This window comes from Pseudonaja textilis, chromosome 7 (assembly GCF_049901715.1).
Source record: "Pseudonaja textilis isolate UNSWEBS1 chromosome 7, rPseTex1.2, whole genome shotgun sequence".
NCBI classification, from domain to species: Eukaryota; Metazoa; Chordata; class Lepidosauria; order Squamata; family Elapidae; genus Pseudonaja; species Pseudonaja textilis.
This window is the reverse complement of record NC_141996.1, coordinates 22,253,028-22,271,199: the sequence shown is the minus strand read 5'-3', so window position 1 is coordinate 22,271,199 and position 18,172 is coordinate 22,253,028. Positions and strand designations below refer to the sequence as shown.

Sequence of the window (18,172 nt, the reverse complement as noted above, 5' to 3'; positions counted from 1 at the left end):
CGGAGCAATATGTGGAATGAATAGACATCTTACTCTTATAATCACAATTTCCAATTTTAGTGATTGGAGTTCCTACACTAATTCTTTGCATAATGGGCGTTAAATCTCAGTAAACATGCAAAGGGGTGCAGAGATAATGTTTGATTTTGCTAAGGGATCTCTCTGCAGCATATGTATCTGTGTACGTGTGTACATGTAGTCCTCGACTTATGGCCACAGTTCAACCCCAAATTTCTGTTGCTAAGTGAGACAGTTGTCTAGTGAGTTTTGTCCCTTTTTACAACCTTTCTTGCCAGAGTTAAGTGAACCACTGCCAGAGTTGTTAAGTCAATAACATGTTTAAAAAGTGAATCTGGCTTCCCCATTAACTCTGTTTGCCAAAAAGTTACAGAAGGTGCTCAACTGACCCTGGGATACTTCCACCTTTATAAATATGAGTCAGTTGCCAAGAGTCCAGATTTTGATCACATGACTGTGAAGATGCTGCAATCATCCTAACCTTGAAAAACGGGCATAAATCACTTTTTTTCAGTGCTGTTGTAACTTCATACTGTCACTAATCAGTTGTAAATCAAGGACTACCTGTATATGCATGTAAATAACCCTTCTCTCAAATTAAAGTCTATTAAAATACAAAGAAAACAATATGTGCTGGCTGGATTTTGCTATGGGGAATTTGGTGCTAGAGTTCCAAAGACTGGACCAGCATATTTCTATAGCTACGGGACTGTTTGGTGTGCTATGGGCATGCATTACTGGCTGAAACCTAATTCTTATGTCATTGGTGGGTATTTCTCTGTATCATTGGTCCAACAATATGGACAAAAAAAACCTTGTACCAAGTAGTCCTCAACTTAAGTGAAACCACTTCATCCCTAAGTGATGTGATCATTAAGTGTGGCATCATGCAGCTTTGCCCAATTTTATGACCTCTTTTCTTTGCAGTCATTAAGTGACTTACACATTTGATAAGCGAATCCTACTTCCACCATTGACTTTGCTTGTTGTTAATTAGCTGGGAAGGTTGCAGATAGTGATCACATGACTCTGACACTGCAGCCATCAGAAAGATATGCCAATTGTCAAGACCCTAATCATGTGATTATGAGAACTGCAATAGTTGTGTGGAGACTGGTCATAAGACACTTTTTTTTCCAATAGTGCCACAATTTCAAACAGTTGCCCAGTGAACGATTATAAGTTGAGGACTACTTGTACTCTGAAGCATTACAAGGCTTATGAAAGATTACAATGAACAAATTGATGAACAAGGATGACACTGTAATATACTTACTTTAGAGTATTTACCCAACAATATAACTTGGAACCCAGGAAGTCGAGTCTATTCACTAGCTGTATCTTTTCATGCCTGGGCAATTGGTAATTAAGAGATTTCAGTGAGTGGAACAGCATCTTGCCAAATGTCTCACAACTCCTCCTCTATCCACTCTCCTCCATTCCTTCTGATCTGGGTACAAACCTAACTGAGCCAGCCATTTGTTCTCCTAAGTATATGTTATTTAGGAAATGTGCCCATGCAGTTCTGAGTCACTGTTAGTAATAAATAGATTTTTACTTGAATTTTGGATTGTTCAAATAAAGTGGATGTTTAATAACTCATGTAGATAAATTAAATTGGATTGTCTTGAGGATTTGTTTAAGATTCTTCCAACTGTAAGGATTTTGTAAACTTTAACTAGAACAAGGGTCTCCAACCTTGGCAACTTGAAAGCTGGTGGACTTCAACTCCCAAAATTCTGAGCTAGGGGGTACAAGAAATAAGTGAAGAGATATCATTGATTTGAATATGCAAAACTTACCAGATACAATAATTGTCCTGGTATGTTTATTTTTGCAGGGTGGTTGTTAAGGACTTTCATACAACTTTTTAACATAGATGCCACCAGGTTTCTCACCTGGTCCTTTCCTGTAAGGATATGTATCTTTTGTTGTAAATGTGGCTATGAGGAAAATTCTCCATTCACCTCTCCAGACATAAGTTTGACATTGTAAGGGTACCCCAAGAGTTCGGAGTTGAGGGAGGGGAGCACGGGAAAGTTGGTTTTGCTTCTAAGCGCATTTTTTTCCTCAATGTCCCTCAACGCATCATGTGTTGAAATTACAGCATTTCTGTGTCATCCCACTCCAAAGCAGACTCTTTTTCTGTGCCCTGTATTTCTTCACAAGTAGGTAGTTAAAAAGCAGAGGCAAAATCACATTCTCTACTTCCTTAGAACTCAATCCAGTGGGAGCCCCAAGCTCAGAGAATCCTCTGATTAATGTGTCCAATTAATTATTGAGAAAAATCCACCACAGTCTAAAAAGTGAAAATTGAGGCACCTGGATTCCTTTCAAGCTATGGATCCACATCTCCAAATCTCAGTCGTACTCTCTAAAGAATCAGAAATGACTTTTTGAACTTGAAAGTCCCATTTTGGAGTTGCTAGGAAGGCTGGACTTACGTCAGCAATTACAGTATATATTTTCTGAGAACATCTGTGCAGATTATAGACGGAATAGAAACAGTTCCCCACTCTCCTGCCCCCGTGTTCTTACTTGAGAGCTGGAATTTCCCTGCATATTGAAGATCATCTGCAGATTTAAGTAGTAGGACTGTGCTTTTGTTTTTTTTTCTTCCTGAGAGTGAAAGAGGAATGGGGTCCAAGCAGCTACTTTCTCTATTTTGTTTCAACCAACCAAAAACAGTTGCCTTCTGTTGAGTAATTTCCTTTGACAGAACTGATGGATTTTATTCTGCAGCTAATATTTCTATCCTCTCCAAGTTACCTTTTAATAATTTATGTTGCATAGGAACTGCAGTAGGAGGTCCTCAACTTACAACCCAGAAAAGGGAGCAGAAAAATTGTTAAAGAATGCAATTGTTAAGCGAGGCATTATGTGATCAAGCCCAATTTCACAATCCTTTTTTTGTTGAACAAATCACCTGCAGTCATTAAGGGAGACATCACATGTCTTTGACCCCTGACTTCTGCCAGCTTCCCCATTGTCTATGCTCCTTGAAAGCCACTGGGAAATTGCAAATGGCACAGGAGTGCAGGATGCTACATCTGTGGTAAGTGGACTTACCAAACACTCTGATTGCAATCACATGACTGTTGGACACTCTGGCAGTCATAAGTATGAAGACCAGTCATAAATTACTTTTTTCAGCACTTTAGTAACTTAACGGTTGCTAAATAAATAATTGTTAAGGAAGGACTACCTGTATTTACATATAACTCACGCTATAACTTTCTCTCTTGCATTTGTTGTTTTTGCATTGTTGAACTTACAGTATGAAGCTTTCTTGGCACAAGTGTCTTTTGCAAAGAAAGATTATGGAAATTGTTAGATATAGGAGACTCCATGGATTTAGTTCATTGTTCTCTAGCATGTTAGTATACTCCGAAACATATAATACTATAGAGGAAACTTATCTGCTAAAAAGAAATCTAAAAAGTTCCATTTCAATCTTTCTACTTCTTCAGAATTTTTAACTCAAAGTCCACAAATTATGCCTTACTACCCTGCATTCCACACGGAAAGTGAAACCATCTCTTCTTTAGAAACAACAACCTTATTCAGCCCGCCTCACTTTTGGCTTATTTACTTTATGTATGCTGCTCTGGACACTGAATGTGGTAAGGGTGTTATTAAAAGTACACTTTGTACAGAAGGTGTCAGCTGAAAGACCAGGGACTGTGAAAGGATCACACAGAAGTTATTAATTCCGCTTACTCTCAGAACTCTGGATTCTTGTTTGGGGTTTCAACCATAATCTTTTTGCTTCTTTTAAGTCAGTGACTGTTTTAATGGTTTTAGATTATTATTACTTTATAGTCATTCTCTGCCTCAGAATATAGATTAGGGGAAAAAAAGAAAATTTATTTTAAAGTGCAAAATTATGTAGGTTAAAGACAGTAGTTCCATTAATATAAGGAACAGGATATTGAAAATTGAAAGACCTAACTAGGTTAGTGAAATAATTCATCCAAAATAGATTGAAATGAACGAAGAACTAAGAATGTTCACCCCAAAGTAAGCTTACCTTCTAGCCTATATTCCCATGTCCAGGAAATGAAATTTATGAAATGGGATAGAATTGTGTCTAATCAGTGTTGGTGGTGCTAGCCAAATTTATCTTCTGGGAAGCATGTACTCCTGTTCTTTATGAATTCATACTCATAATTGCTATTGTGACACATAGATTCTGTGCTTGATTGTTTTGGTCAGCTGTTGGGTAGGATGCCTCATTCATCTGAAGTATCTCCTACAGTGCTTGAGCAATAGAGCAGAGGGTTAGTTTTTGAATTGTAGCATTGATAGCAGTTCTACTTCATTTGAATTAACTAACTCAAAGATAAGCATATATTAATTCTGTACTAGTGGGAGCTTTCAATAAACATTTTATTTGTTTACTTGTACACAGATTAATTTTGCTTTTTATTTTTGTTTGTTTTTGGCTAAAAATAGTGATCCTTTCAAAGATCACCTTTTAAAAATTCGTGATCTTCACTGGACAAACATTTTGTATTTAAAGGGTATAAGATGATAATGTAGAAACTTTCAATCTTTTCAAAGTTATACTCTATTTTATCTAAATTTGTAAATATTACAGTATGCATACTACTTTTACAGAATGTAAATGTGCTTGTTAATGTACATGTAAGTATTATTTAACATTTTGTGAAAAAAATCTTTCTTGCTTCTTGTTTTATTTTTTTAATTAAAGTTATGATCAGGTGCAAGTTGCTTTTCATTTTTCTTAGACATGAAACATATTGTTGAACTTTTGTTAAAATGGGTGGAACCAAAGGTGTGTTTAACAATGACAAAAGAAATGCCTTTCTTGCATTTATTAAGTAACTGCAGGTTCAAGGTAAATCTGTATATAGGTGATATTACCATAGTAAATGTGTTTGATCAACAAACTTGAATTCTTATATTGTAGCTTGCAGTAGTTGTATTAAAATACATGGTACTAAATTGTTTCTGATAGTATTGCAGAAGGAAGCTACTATGTTTAAGCAATGATGCAATATGAGTGGTTTGTTGCATGTTCTGCAGTAATAAAAGAGCTTTGGAAGAAAATATGTTATCTCAAAACTGAAAGGTTGTTAAAACTAAAAGCTTGTTGCGAGGTAGGTGAAGGGAGAAACCTGGTTAGAGAAAGGAAAACAAAAGTTGCCATAGGTTTCTTGATAGTGTTATGTTCTGGATGGTTTTAGATGTACTCCAGAAGATCTGAAAATAAGAACAGTGGAAGAATGATGTCTGTAGTCTACAGTTAATTAATATTCAGGTGACTTTAACCAAACAACATATGGGAGAGAGTCCTAATTCCTGTTACATCATTTATGCATCGTGCAGATACTAAATTTTTGAAACCATCTATGTAAAAACAGCAATAACAGCAAGGAAGATTACAAAATAACCTTAAGCTATAAAATAATGTATCACTTTGATTATGGTTTATTTGTAAATGTTACTGATACAATTCTATTCAAATTTGCCTGCAGTAATTTCCTTGCTAGAGAATAGTTCTGGCTATCCCCTAATCATTATGATTGTCCTTTTCTAGTTTCTGTAATAATAATATGCAAATCATTCCATGCACATTTACATTACAATTTTACTTTTGTCAATTTTTGCTTCCGTTTTCTTCCAAATAATTCCCAAGATAGAATTTCCCATGTTTTATAGCCAGTGCACACTAGACTGACAGATTGCTTTCCTGATCAGTGATTCCAACTCCGCTAAAGAATACATGAGCTTGCACTTCAAGCCAAAGCTTACCCTGGATTGCCTTTGCTATTTTAAGGCCCATTCACCCATTTCATTTTGGATCTCTCCACAATCCCTTTTTTGATCTAATCAACTGGAGCAATTTGAAATAATCAGCAAACTTGCCATCTCGTTGCTCATCTCTTATTCCAAAGGTGTTTATAAATGAGCTTAAAAGACTGATCCATGTGATACCCCTTTTATGCAACCCTCCTTTGTGAAAACTGTATTCCTAATCTCTGCTTCCTATTCTTTGATGATCACAAAACCATGAGATGACTTGTCCTCTTATGACATTGCTTCTATATTGAATAAAGAGTTTGTTGGATACATTCAGCTACTAGCACATATCAAATCATTCTTGTTTTCATGCTTGTTTACATACATACTGTATATATAGTTTTCTATTTTTCTTCCCTCCATTTTATTCAGATTGGATTTGAAACTGTGTTATAATTTCCTGAATCTACCCTCTCTTTTTTTAAAATTTAGAATTATATTCTGATTACATAATAAGATATTTGGCTAAGGGCCATACTTTTAATAATTATTTTCTGCTTCAAGTGCTATAAGAGCCATGGTGAATGATAACCATGATTCATTGAGTGGAACAGTTGTTTTAATCAGGTTTATCTCCACCTTTTCTGGCTATAAAATTAATGCTGCTGCCCAGTTCTAATGGTAACCTTTTCAGCAGATCTAGGACTTTCAGAAATGTATGGGGAAAAACTATGCTACATGCTAAGTCTAGGGCTGAGTCTTAGTATTGGGAGGAAGTGAAGGAGCCTACAGGAAGTGCTTTGGGCTTTAATAAATTGGCATGCAATGTATGCTTTGAATAATGAAAAAAACCTGCTCTACTATTTCCTATGTTTCCTAACATCGGAACAGCTTATTTAAATAAGCATTTCAAAAGAACTAATTTCTTAGAGAAACTTCAAAGGATTTTACTTTTCCTCATCTACTTCCTTCTTAAAATTCTGAGAATTTGGGGAACTCAGAATAAGAAGGGGTTTTCTTTTATGAATTGTGGAATTCTTATCACACAAACATTGGCCTTTGCAGAAGGACAAATTTCCCCCTTCTCCTTTGTCTGCTGTTGCTAGAATAAAAGCTGAAAAGTTGCTGTTTATTTTTATTGCTCCAGATGTACCAATATTGAGCTCATAAACCACAAATTGTACTTCCTAAAGGAAGTACTGACACTCAAAATTGGAAGTCTAGTCTGATCCTTCCCTATATTACTATTTATGTCTATTTTTAAGGCTACTGGGAGAAGTTCTGAATTATTAATTAAACACACATATGCTTCCATATTAAGCACTTTTTGTTCAGTTTGTGGATCAAAAGGCTAGGCAGATAATGGAATCCCCATATTAATAGTGCCACTGCTCTTTGGTGCCATTGCTGTCTGAAAGCAAGGAAACATTAGAATGTTAATATTGTGAATTATGTGAATAGGATGTAATATGCTGACAGGTAAAATTCCCGTTCTTTCCACTCAGTCTTTCAAAATTCTTTTGATTGATTATATGTTTGCACTTTTAAAAGTGGAAGATCAGATGTTGTTTATCCCAAACCAGGGACTATACTTGAAGACAAAAGACTGAGAATGAAGTACATTACATTGGTGGTGAAATACTCAGATTTCAGGCTGGCAACTGCTTGGAAAAAAGCCACTCTATGTAATGGAAAATAAATATCACTGCTGATAGAGATATTCATGAAAATAAATATATAACAAATTGTTTCATATTTATAATGAAGAAGTGAAATGTTTCAGTCTCTTTCATTTCAGTTTTTTACTTTGTAAAATAGGCTTCCACCACGAATTCTTACTTGGGATAAATTAGCTAAAGTCAAGTGAACTGAGTTCTAAGTAGAAACTCATAGGTTTGTACTCCTAAATTCAGAAACTGGCAGGAAATAATTGACTATTTTCTTATCCCTTAAAATAATGGTGATCCATCATACCAACAGGTTTGGAGGGTTTTATGCCAGGGGAGTTCCTACCATGTAACAGAACTATTTGCAGAAGTAGCTTAGCTTTGCCTATCCAATGATACTGATTCAGATATATTTTCTTATTTTACAGGTTCAGTTGAAAAGATGTCTTGCCAGAAAGTTATCCATTTTGGGCAGCAGTTGTTTCGTCGGAAAGTGGTAGACTGTACAAGCAACGACAGCCGGTTCTCGCGGTGCCTCAACACATTTGACTTGGTTGCCCTTGGAGTAGGCAGCACTCTTGGGGCAGGGGTTTATGTTCTGGCTGGAGCAGTGGCACAAGAAAATGCAGGACCTGCCATTGTCATTTCCTTTCTGATTGCAGCTCTGGCTTCTGTGTTGGCTGGACTTTGCTATGGAGAATTTGGTGCTAGAGTTCCAAAGACTGGATCAGCGTATCTCTATAGTTATGTGACTGTCGGTGAGCTGTGGGCATTTATTACTGGATGGAACCTGATTCTTTCTTATGTCATTGGTGGGTATTCCTTTGTATTATTGGTCCATTGAATTAAGAACAAATTTAGATCTGTGAAATATTGCATTGTGCTCTGTCATAATAACTTCCCTTTAAACTTTAGAATAGCTTCATATGATCATCCCAAAAGCATATTATTTGAGTGGAGAATACTGGTTAACAAGAGCAGTACTTTGAAAGGAATGGTTCTTTTAAAGTTTTAAAGCCTCTGAAGGTGAGAATAGAGTGATGTAACTAAAAAAATGGAGGCAAAATGTGTGAGCTTTCTGAAGGGGTGAGTTGTGGAGATTAATATATGTTCGTTATTATTATAATTTATTTTGAGCATTATTGTAGAAATATCTTTAAAAATGTGTTGATTTGCCATATTATAATGGAACAATTTTAGGGAGAGGTCTGTGCAATGGGGTGAGCTCCCATTACTTGCTGCAGCTCCTGCCCACCTAGCAATTCAAAAGCATGCAAATGCAAATAGATTAATAAGTACCACTTCAGTGGGAAGAGAACGGTGTTCCATATGCTGTTAGGTAGAGCCATGTTGGCCACATGACCATGGAAATTGTCTTTAGACATTGCTGGCTCCCTCGGCCAAGAAATGGAGAGGACCACTCTGCCCTAGAGTTGGACATGACTGACAAGGAAATCTTTGCCTTTTTTTCCGGCATTAACAAAATGGGGCTGAAAATAATTGATTCCTGGGGTAGTGCATGAGAGGAACTGTTAAGCAGAAGAATTACGTGTCAAGGCTATTTCTTATACTGAAACAGAGGGGAGATGAGGCCCTGCCTTTCAAGAGACACAAACTTCACTCCTGCATCAAAAAAGAGGAAGCGAATGTTGCTACCTTGGAGTGTCTATATATAAGTATCTAATTTGAAAATGGAATTCTTGCTGGAATATTTGTGTAGTGACCTTCACTTTCCTTCCAGTAAATGCTACCAGTCAGAACTCTTAGGGACTTCTTCTTTTGAATAAGTGTTTTGATTGTATGATAAACATGAAGAAGGGTAAAACCTGTTGTTTAAATCTATCCCGATGCATATGATAGAATGCTATGCATTAGGATTTAATTTGATTGCCTAAGTCTGACAAATGCTGATGAACGTTAAGAATCCCTTTGGGCCACAAACAAATGTTTGAAGGGAAAATTAGAACTCGACAGGTGCGCTCCACCTTTTGCAGCTTGGTGGCCTGGCTGTGAGGGGGAGAGGGAAACTGGCTGTGTGAGCGGCAGGCTAGTGTGCATGTATGCAGCTTGACTTGCGTGAAAGCAAAACTCAGCCTTATAAGATAGATTATAGGAGAACATTGCAAATTTATTTTGTGTTTTTCTCAATTGTAGAAGTAGAGTATAAAAAAAGAAAAGAAACACAATTTAGGTATAGATTTGGAAATCAGACCATGTGCTATGTGTAGTTCTATACTCTTCTCTTTTTAACGCATGATTAAATGCAGAATCTCAGATTACGTGTAATAATTTGCCATGTTAGCAAGAGGCACAAGTTGGGAACAACAAATACATTTAATAAATAAAAACAAACAACTAAAGCTTTGTGTGGCTTCTAGTAACTCCAGTTTCTGATAACTCTGGTTTCTTTTATGTGTATGAAATGGCAAATTCCAGTTAACATATTTTTCCGTGTATAAGACGCACTTTGCCTTCCCCTCCCAAAAAGTGGGTAGAAATGTCTGTGCGTCTTGTACAGTGAATGTTGCCGAAACCCTGCCCACCCACCAACCCCACCCTTCGGCCTCTGCCTCCTTGCAGCAAACGGCAAACAGCCTAGTCAGCTTCAGCACAATCTGATTAGCACAAGCAGCTGATTGTCAGTTGGATCTGCCACCTGACGATCAGCTGTTTCAGGCTGCAGGGATCGCCATCACCTATTGATGCCTTCGTGTACCCATTTTCAGCCTCCGCATCCCATTTTCGGCCTCTGCGCACCCCATTTTTCGCTCGTTCCAATCTCCACCGCCTGGAATGGGCTGAAAATGGGACATGTGGTGGCCAAAAACGGGATGTTGGATTTTTTTTCTTGTTTTCCTCCCCCAAAGCTAGATGTATCTTATATTTCAAAGCGTCTTATAATCTGAAAAATATGGTAAATTACAGATTGAAACATAATGGCTACCTGGCCCCATGAGGGCTTTTAATTTTCTAATTACTGAAATTCCATGAGACTATTGGCAATCTTATGTAAACTCTTATAAGATCTAAAAACGTTAAATGTTTTTCCAGATCTGTGCCTGAGCCTCTGATTAAAATTTGGGATAAATATAAGTTTCATGGTTTCTGAATTGGAAGATGATTTAATAATGACTTGAGCAAAAGTGATATAGTACATAATCAAGCAAAAGGCACATACATTCCTTGAATAATGAGACAGGATTGTTTCAGCCAGATGATAGAGCTACATAGCAATAGCAACAGCACTTAGACTTATATACCACTTTATAGTGCTTTACAGCCCTCTCTAGCCAGTTTTATAGAGTTGACATATTGCCCCCAACAGTCTGAGTCCTCACTTTACCTACCTCAGAAGGATGGAAGGCTGAGTCAACCTTGAGCCTGGTGTGATTTGAACTGTCAAATTGCAGGCCGGTTTTCAGCAGAAGTGGCCTGCAGTACAGCACTCTAATTACTGCACCACTGAGACTCATACATCATAATATTTTTAAGTGCAAAAATTGGTGAAGGGATAAAGAAATTAATTAAAATGTAGAATTATTTAAATTAATTGGGTATTAAGAGCTCTTATATACAAGAAGAATGAAAGATAAATATATTGAGAAACATCTTGTTGAAAGTTGGCAAATAGTTTTTTTTTAAAAAAAATAAAAATTAGTGCCCTTTAGGAAATGTACTGTATGTTTTATGTGTTTTTATTAGTTTATAACTTTTTTAAAAATGAAACACATTAATAATACATTAAACATTTTAGCAAGTAACTGCAGATGAAAACTGCTAAAAACAATTTTTATTGGCTGTCAGTGAAATAATAGCTGGACAGTATTTATCTTTGGTGGAATTCATGTTTTGTAGAATAATTTTTCAAAAGGCAGTTCCTGTAGCAAATATTTAATTTTTTTTTTTTTTTGTAGAAGCGTAGAGAAATAGTGATTCATGTTTTTCTGTGATAAAAGAAAATACTTGGGAGAATCACAGCATGAATTTGTTTAAAGATGGAATTTGTTCCAAAATAAGTAGGAGTGGTTGAATAGGAAGGGTTTGGAAGGGAATGTAGGTTGAACTTCAAAAGCTCTGTATTTATTTACAACTACTTGGTGTTCGCATAAAGAATTTCCTTGCTTTGTATGCATTTATAGAATTAGCATCCCCTGATCTTGTTGATCAGAACATGGCCTCCGTGAATCTTTTTATATTGTTTTCCAGGAAAAAAAAACCCCACTCTGTTAGGCAGCTGTTCCAGGTACAAAATCAATTGTGGAGGTCCTCTTGAGGTCCAATGGACCTCTTGGAGGTCCAATGGACCTCCATTGGACCTCTTGAGGTCCAATGCCTTCAAAGAGTATCAGTTAGAGAAGATGATTTTTACACTGTATAAGTATACAAAGAGTCCCTCCCCAGTCTTGTACCCTTCAGATATTGACTAAACTTTAGCTCCAATTGTCACCAGTTACCATTGCCTCTCTAGGCTTGGCTTGTAAATTACCTCTCTTATCCTTTATTCAAAGTGCAATTGAAATAACTTATTTTCACTTTGACTAAAATTCCGAGTTTTACCCATCACACAATAAGTGAGTGGGATTTGAATGATTTTGTAATGATTTGACTAAAGTTTGAGAGTGGAGTTTAGTCACCTCTGAGTGAGATGGGAGCCAAAAAAATTATTAAATAATAATAATTAAGAGTAATATATTGAAGATCAAGGTCGTCCAGTCTAACAGAGGAAATAGAACGAACAAATTACATGTTATACATAAATGATAAAAACTAGAAGTAGTAGATGCATTTATATTGGTAGATATTCAGTAAAAATGGGAAAACAATAAAAAAAAATAGATACCCAAACGCTTGTAAAAAAGAAATGGGTAGTATAGGGTAATACAGAATTGATCATCTTGTTTTGGAAAGAGCATTATGACTTGCAAGTTTTGTACTCTGATGTAGATAAATGGATTTTGGTGATTTAAATGTTCAGTTGCAAAAATTTGCAGAACCACCGGCCTCTAAAATTCCCAACAGGGAACAACCTCCTCACGGTCACTTCTGAACTCTTGGATACAACAGTCCTGTGAATTTGTGTGAATAACTCCTGTTCTTATGACACAGGCCAGGAAGCTGGGGAGTAGTAGGAAACAAACAACACACATTTTAGAGGAAGATAGTTGAATTGTCTTCCATTCTTGTTCAGCCTGATTTGAAAACCTCTAGAACGGATGTCCAACTCAAGGCCCGGGGGCTGGATTTGGCCCTCGATGTGACCAGATCTGGCCTTTGGGGCTGCCCTGAAAACTTCAAGGGGCCAGCCCACGTTGCTTCAGCCCACCCCATCCCATCACACAGGCAAATGGCAAGGTCGGTGCAGCTTCTGGTGTTTCGGGGGAAAGGGGGCTGGGTCACACCAGTGAGCAGTAAGGCTGCCACAGCTTCTGTAAACGCAGGGGTACAGGGGGAGGATACACAGGTGTCAGGCTGGAGTGGTAATGGGACTCCCCCAAGCCTTACACCATCCTCATTTGCCTGCCTGTGTAGCCACCCCAGGCACCCTGCCTACAATGCCAGAAGCTGCGCCAGCCTTGCCACTCGCCTACATGACTCCCTCATCCCCAGATGGCAAGGCTCCTCTGATTGATGAGGTTTTGGTGCTTGCCCTGCCTACCCATCCACGCCCACCTGGCCCTTTGAGGGAAATCATAATGCTGATCTGGCCCTCAATGAAATTGAGTTTGACACCCTTGCTCTAGAACAGGGTGTCCAACCTTAACAACTTTAAGACTTGTGGACTTCAACTCCCAGAATTCCTCAGCCAGTTGAAGTCCACAAGTCTTAAAGTTGCCAAGGTTGGACACCCTGCTCTAGAAGATAAAGTGAATTTGTTGTTAACAAAATTCTTCAACAGCAGTTGCGCAATTCTGCTTGGGCATAGCAGCTTCAAAATAAAAAAAAAAAAATGAAATGTGGCCAAAATTATATTAGTCTGTTTGGGATATCTACCCCTTTATGATAAGATTCCAATTTCAAACTGCTTACTTCTTCGATATGTATTTTTACATGCTTTATAAATTCCTTAGCAATTTTTTTTTGCTTTGCATAACCTTGTTCACTCCAGATGAAATAGTGCCATGTGTATGTTAATGGATATAATGTTATAAAAAGGTAGCTTTCATTTTTATTCTCATGCAGGAACATCAAGTGTAGCCAGGGCTTGGAGTGCAACATTTGATGAGCTTATAGGCGAGCACATTGAGAAATTCTTTGGTCGCTACATGTCTATGAATGTTCCTGGTGTGCTAGCAAAATACCCAGATGTCTTTTCTGTTTTCATTATCCTAATCTTAACAGGTGAGAGAAATAAATAAATACTATTTGGAATGAGCATTTTGTAGTGCTTTTGAAATCTTATTTTGCAGAGAAAATGAACATTTTTATTTATTTTGCCATTTTTAAAAAGCTTTTTATTTGCTGGTTCAAATTGCCCTTCTGAGTGGTTGCAGAGATAGGATTACTTTTTGTTACTGTTTGTTTAAAATTATTTATGTGTGCATCTAGGTACAGGCTGGAAATTGTTGGAACATTGTAGCTGTACTTTTTTTCTTGTAATAAAAACAGTGATTAAAGATTACCTTTAATGAGCTTTAGAAAAGGCTTTGAAACTTCCAATTTTTTCCCATTTGTGGCCTAAGAAGCAACTGTATATGTTATTCACAACGTTAAAGGGAATTAGATTTAAAATCCAGATTTACTTTTGATGTTTACCTCAAAGGCTCCTACATAAATGCTCGGTACACGTTCTCTAATTATGTGCTTCTCAGATGTCAGGCAAGATACTCTCCAGTTGCTTGGCAACTCTGGCAATATATCTGTTTTCTGAAAACCAATAAGAAAGTTGTGCAGTCTTATTTCTGCAGTTGCCAAATCTTTCAGGTCTGAAAGGTTTTTCCTAATTCTTTCTCCCCATATCTGTTACATTCCTTTGTAAAAAAAACTTGAAAGCTTGTTGAGTCTCATTCCTGCCTGAGACATCACTCAACAGCTAGCAATGGAGATTTCCATGACTGACCAGAACATGTCTAGGCACCTTCTTAAAAATTATGTTTGCTTCTTAAAAATATTCCTGAATATAATTTCATAGACTGATAGCTTGGATCAGGACCATGTATTGGTATTCTGGTCATGTAAGAGGTGCACTTTATAAATACTTAAATCAAGTGACTGAATTAATTGGCACCTGGAAATTTTTAAGTCATTACAAAGTTCATCAAAGTGGCTAGATTCACAACACAGCCAAACAAGCCTTGTTGTTATAAAAATATTTTGGATATGCATAATCTAAAACATAAAATTAGTAGGAAAGGGGCCATATTTGAGGCACTTACTATGTATTACTGTGTGGAATCGGAATGAAAGTTTTGGATAATTTCCTTTCTTTGCCTCTGTTTCAAAAAATATATATAAGAAACTAGCAGCTGAGAAATATGTTGGTAAAAGTCTTTCCAAAAATAATTTGGGAAATGTTGAAGCAATTCTTTCCAAGAATATATTTTTTCTTGTTGGTGTTGATTATAATACAATTATCCACTGTAATTTTTTTAAGGGCTTCTGACTTTTGGTGTGAAAGAATCTGCAATGGTGAACAAAGTGTTCACTTGTATCAACGTCCTTGTCTTGGGCTTTGTGATGGTGTCAGGTTTCGTGAAAGGCTCAATAAAAAACTGGCAGATCCCAGAAAATATTTCACTTCCAGAGAAGTATGTTGGCTCTTATTTTTTATATATACATATCTGAAATAATACGTACATTCATGGCTTTTGTTTAGCGCACACTGACTGTATATCAGGTATGAAAATAAGAAAAGTGGGCGGTTTGTAACACATCAGGTGGTTGACGGAGACTGAAATTCAATACTATACAAATAGTTTAATTAACAAAAATCAGTCACATGGCTGGTGCCAGGCTGCCTACGGTTTATTCATATGCAGTTCTTTGAATCATAAGTGGTTCAAAGCTCAGATAGTTTCAGTAAGCTTTCACTAGGATCTGTTGCTATAGATAGAAATTAATTGTAAACTTGAAGGCATCCTTTTATTTACACGAGTAGTGCTTCTGTTGCAAATAAGATAAGAAATAGCAGCTGGTCCAGAGTGGATAACCTTACCCAACTTACTATAGCCAGATATTTGGGATTATAACTTTCACCATTCCATCTATAATTAATGCTGCTGTAGATGCAGCCTCGTGTGTGAATTAGTAAAATTGTGGTTATTCACAGACTTCATGTGTATGTTCAAATTATACTTAAAATAAAAGACTACAGTGGGGGCTGCCCATTTGTTTCACTTAATGTTCATCTTGCAAAAATTTCCCCCATAGAAAGAAGTTTCTGTACCAAGAAGAATAAAATATTTGAAATGTCACTGCTGCTTTGCAACATTGAGTTCCTCCCTTATTACCTCCTAAGCAACACAGTGAGAATTTTTCACCACACAGAGGGCCTTTTGTTAGTCCTGGTTTAATATTCTGAAGTTTTGACAGCTAGGAAGGCTGCCTTCTTTTGCAGTTGATCTAAGAGAAAAGCTATAATTCTCTGTGCCATGGGTACATTGCCTCTTTCCCGGACTTTTTAGATCTCAGTCCAATATTTAGCAAGCAAATTATAATTGGCAGATTTAAGACCTGTTAAGGAAAAAAGGCAATGGGAGGAGTCAAGTTAGGAGAAAAAAAGTACACATAACTTGAGAAATGCATTTGAGTTATGCCTATTTTCTTCTTTGCCCATACCCATTTTCCTCCTTGCCTTCTCCTCTTGTTCCTAAGAATTGGAATATGTTGGTTGACTCCAAAAAAGGGAGAATGTCTAGAAGGCAGCAAGTCTTTTTTGCCCTTTTAATCAACCTAATCTTGAAAGTGCTTCAAGACCTTGTTGTTTTTGCAGGATAGAACAATTTGCAAGGACCTAAGACACTTTATATACCGTATTTACCGGACTATAGAGCACATCGGAATATAAGCCGCACCCACTAAATTTTAAAAGAAAAAAATATTTGCACATATATTAGCCGCACCAGACTATAAACCGCAGATATATACATTGTGAAATGAGATGTTTACACAGAAAGCGAAGAATGCTCTTCACACGTGGCCTGACGTCTCCAACGTCTCGCCATTGATTCATTAACGCCAAGCTTACGTGCAGCAGCTCTGTTTCCTTCCTGGATAGACAGATCGCTTGCTTTCAACTTAAAAGCTGCATCATATGCTTTTCTTCATGTACTTTCCATGATGAGGGTGTGAAAAATATTTTGCGTTTGTGTGTGTTGTGCTGCTTGTATCGGGTGCGCCAAAAACTACCGGTAGTGTTGTCTTCTTTGCATTTCCCTCTTGCGTCTGTCATGTTTTTGTGCCCCCTGATGGCAGTTAACGAAGAAAAATCTATAGATAAGCCTCATTGTTGTACAAGCCGCAGGGTTCAAAGCGTGAGGAAAAAGTAGCGGTTTATAGACCGGTAAATACGGCAATACAAGACATATTATATAATAAAACCTAGAGTCTACTTGGAAACAATAAAAAGAAATTTAAAAAGAGAAGTAATAAAACCTTGGAACCAAATGGGCCAGCAAGTTTATAATGTTCTGTGGGCCACAGCCATAGAAGAATTGCCTGGCTAGACTTTTTAGTACCTTTTATACAAATTAAAAACACCAGCTAAAACAATTAAGATTTTAGTGAATCTCTGTATGAATTTTAAATTGAACTAAATAACTCTGCATCTAAACAGAGGCCTGGATTTCTGAAAATGCAGATAGTGAGTACAGATTCTTTGATTGACAAAGCTGAACCTCCCCTCCCGTCCCCTTCCCTGTCTACCTAGAAGCTAATGATAGCATACACAGGGCTTCTTATTGTTATTTAATTCAAATAATTAATTTTTTAAAATGATCATTCAACTTGTTCCAAAATTTAAAAATAGTTTTGAAACCAAACTTTAAAAATGAAAAAAAAAGACTCATCCTGCCCGGTCCCGTTCATATTTGCAGTGCACAAAAATAGATCCTATTGATTTTGATGAGTGTTTATATATATTCTTGGATTATTACAGATTGATACTAATATGCTCAAAACTAGAAGTCCATTTATTGGTGCAGTTGTTTAATAGAGCTGCAAATGAGTCCTGGGAGCGGTCCATAAATTAATAATATAGTATCCATTTAGTATTGGTAAGTCTTGATGAGTCAGCTGTATTGTGTTGTCTTGGTAAAGTGAATTTGCCCTGTTGAATTTTCATAGTTGCAAGATACTCTTGGAATTGGGTAATCAGAATCACTTCTGATTTCTTGCTGCTTCTTCTAGTTCCACACAGGATCTGCCGCATGGTGTTGGTGGCTTTATGCCATATGGTTTTTCTGGAGTTCTTTCAGGGGCAGCTACGTGCTTTTATGCATTTGTGGGATTCGACTGTATTGCCACCACAGGTAAGATAACAAAAAAAGAGAGTACTTTTTAAAAATAATAATTTCTACTCTTAGCTAGGCCTTTGCTGTGTACCACTCATTTAGAGACTCAGCCATTTTTTCCATTCTGCTGCAGATACCTCTCTGAAAATAGTTCCTGCTGCTCTGCATGGATGGTGCTTCTTCTTTTCAGCATGAAATATATTATATTTACATACAGATCAGAATCTAATTAGATTCTTGGAGAAGGGATTATGTGTTTTAAAACATAAACAG

General features: G+C 36.8%; 1 protein-coding gene across 1 annotated transcript in view; it reads left to right on the top strand.

Annotated features, from left to right (window-relative positions):
- SLC7A1 (solute carrier family 7 member 1) overlaps positions 1-18,172 on the top strand; it is a 44,048-nt gene that overhangs the window by 8,343 nt on the left and 17,533 nt on the right. Inside the window, exons 2-5 of the mRNA XM_087937218.1 lie at positions 7,880-8,263; positions 13,632-13,790; positions 15,043-15,196; positions 17,796-17,917. Of these exons, the coding sequence (XP_087793344.1) occupies positions 7,894-8,263; positions 13,632-13,790; positions 15,043-15,196; positions 17,796-17,917 (805 nt within the window). The 5' untranslated portion in view covers positions 7,880-7,893. The remainder of the gene's footprint in view (positions 1-7,879; positions 8,264-13,631; positions 13,791-15,042; positions 15,197-17,795; positions 17,918-18,172) is intronic.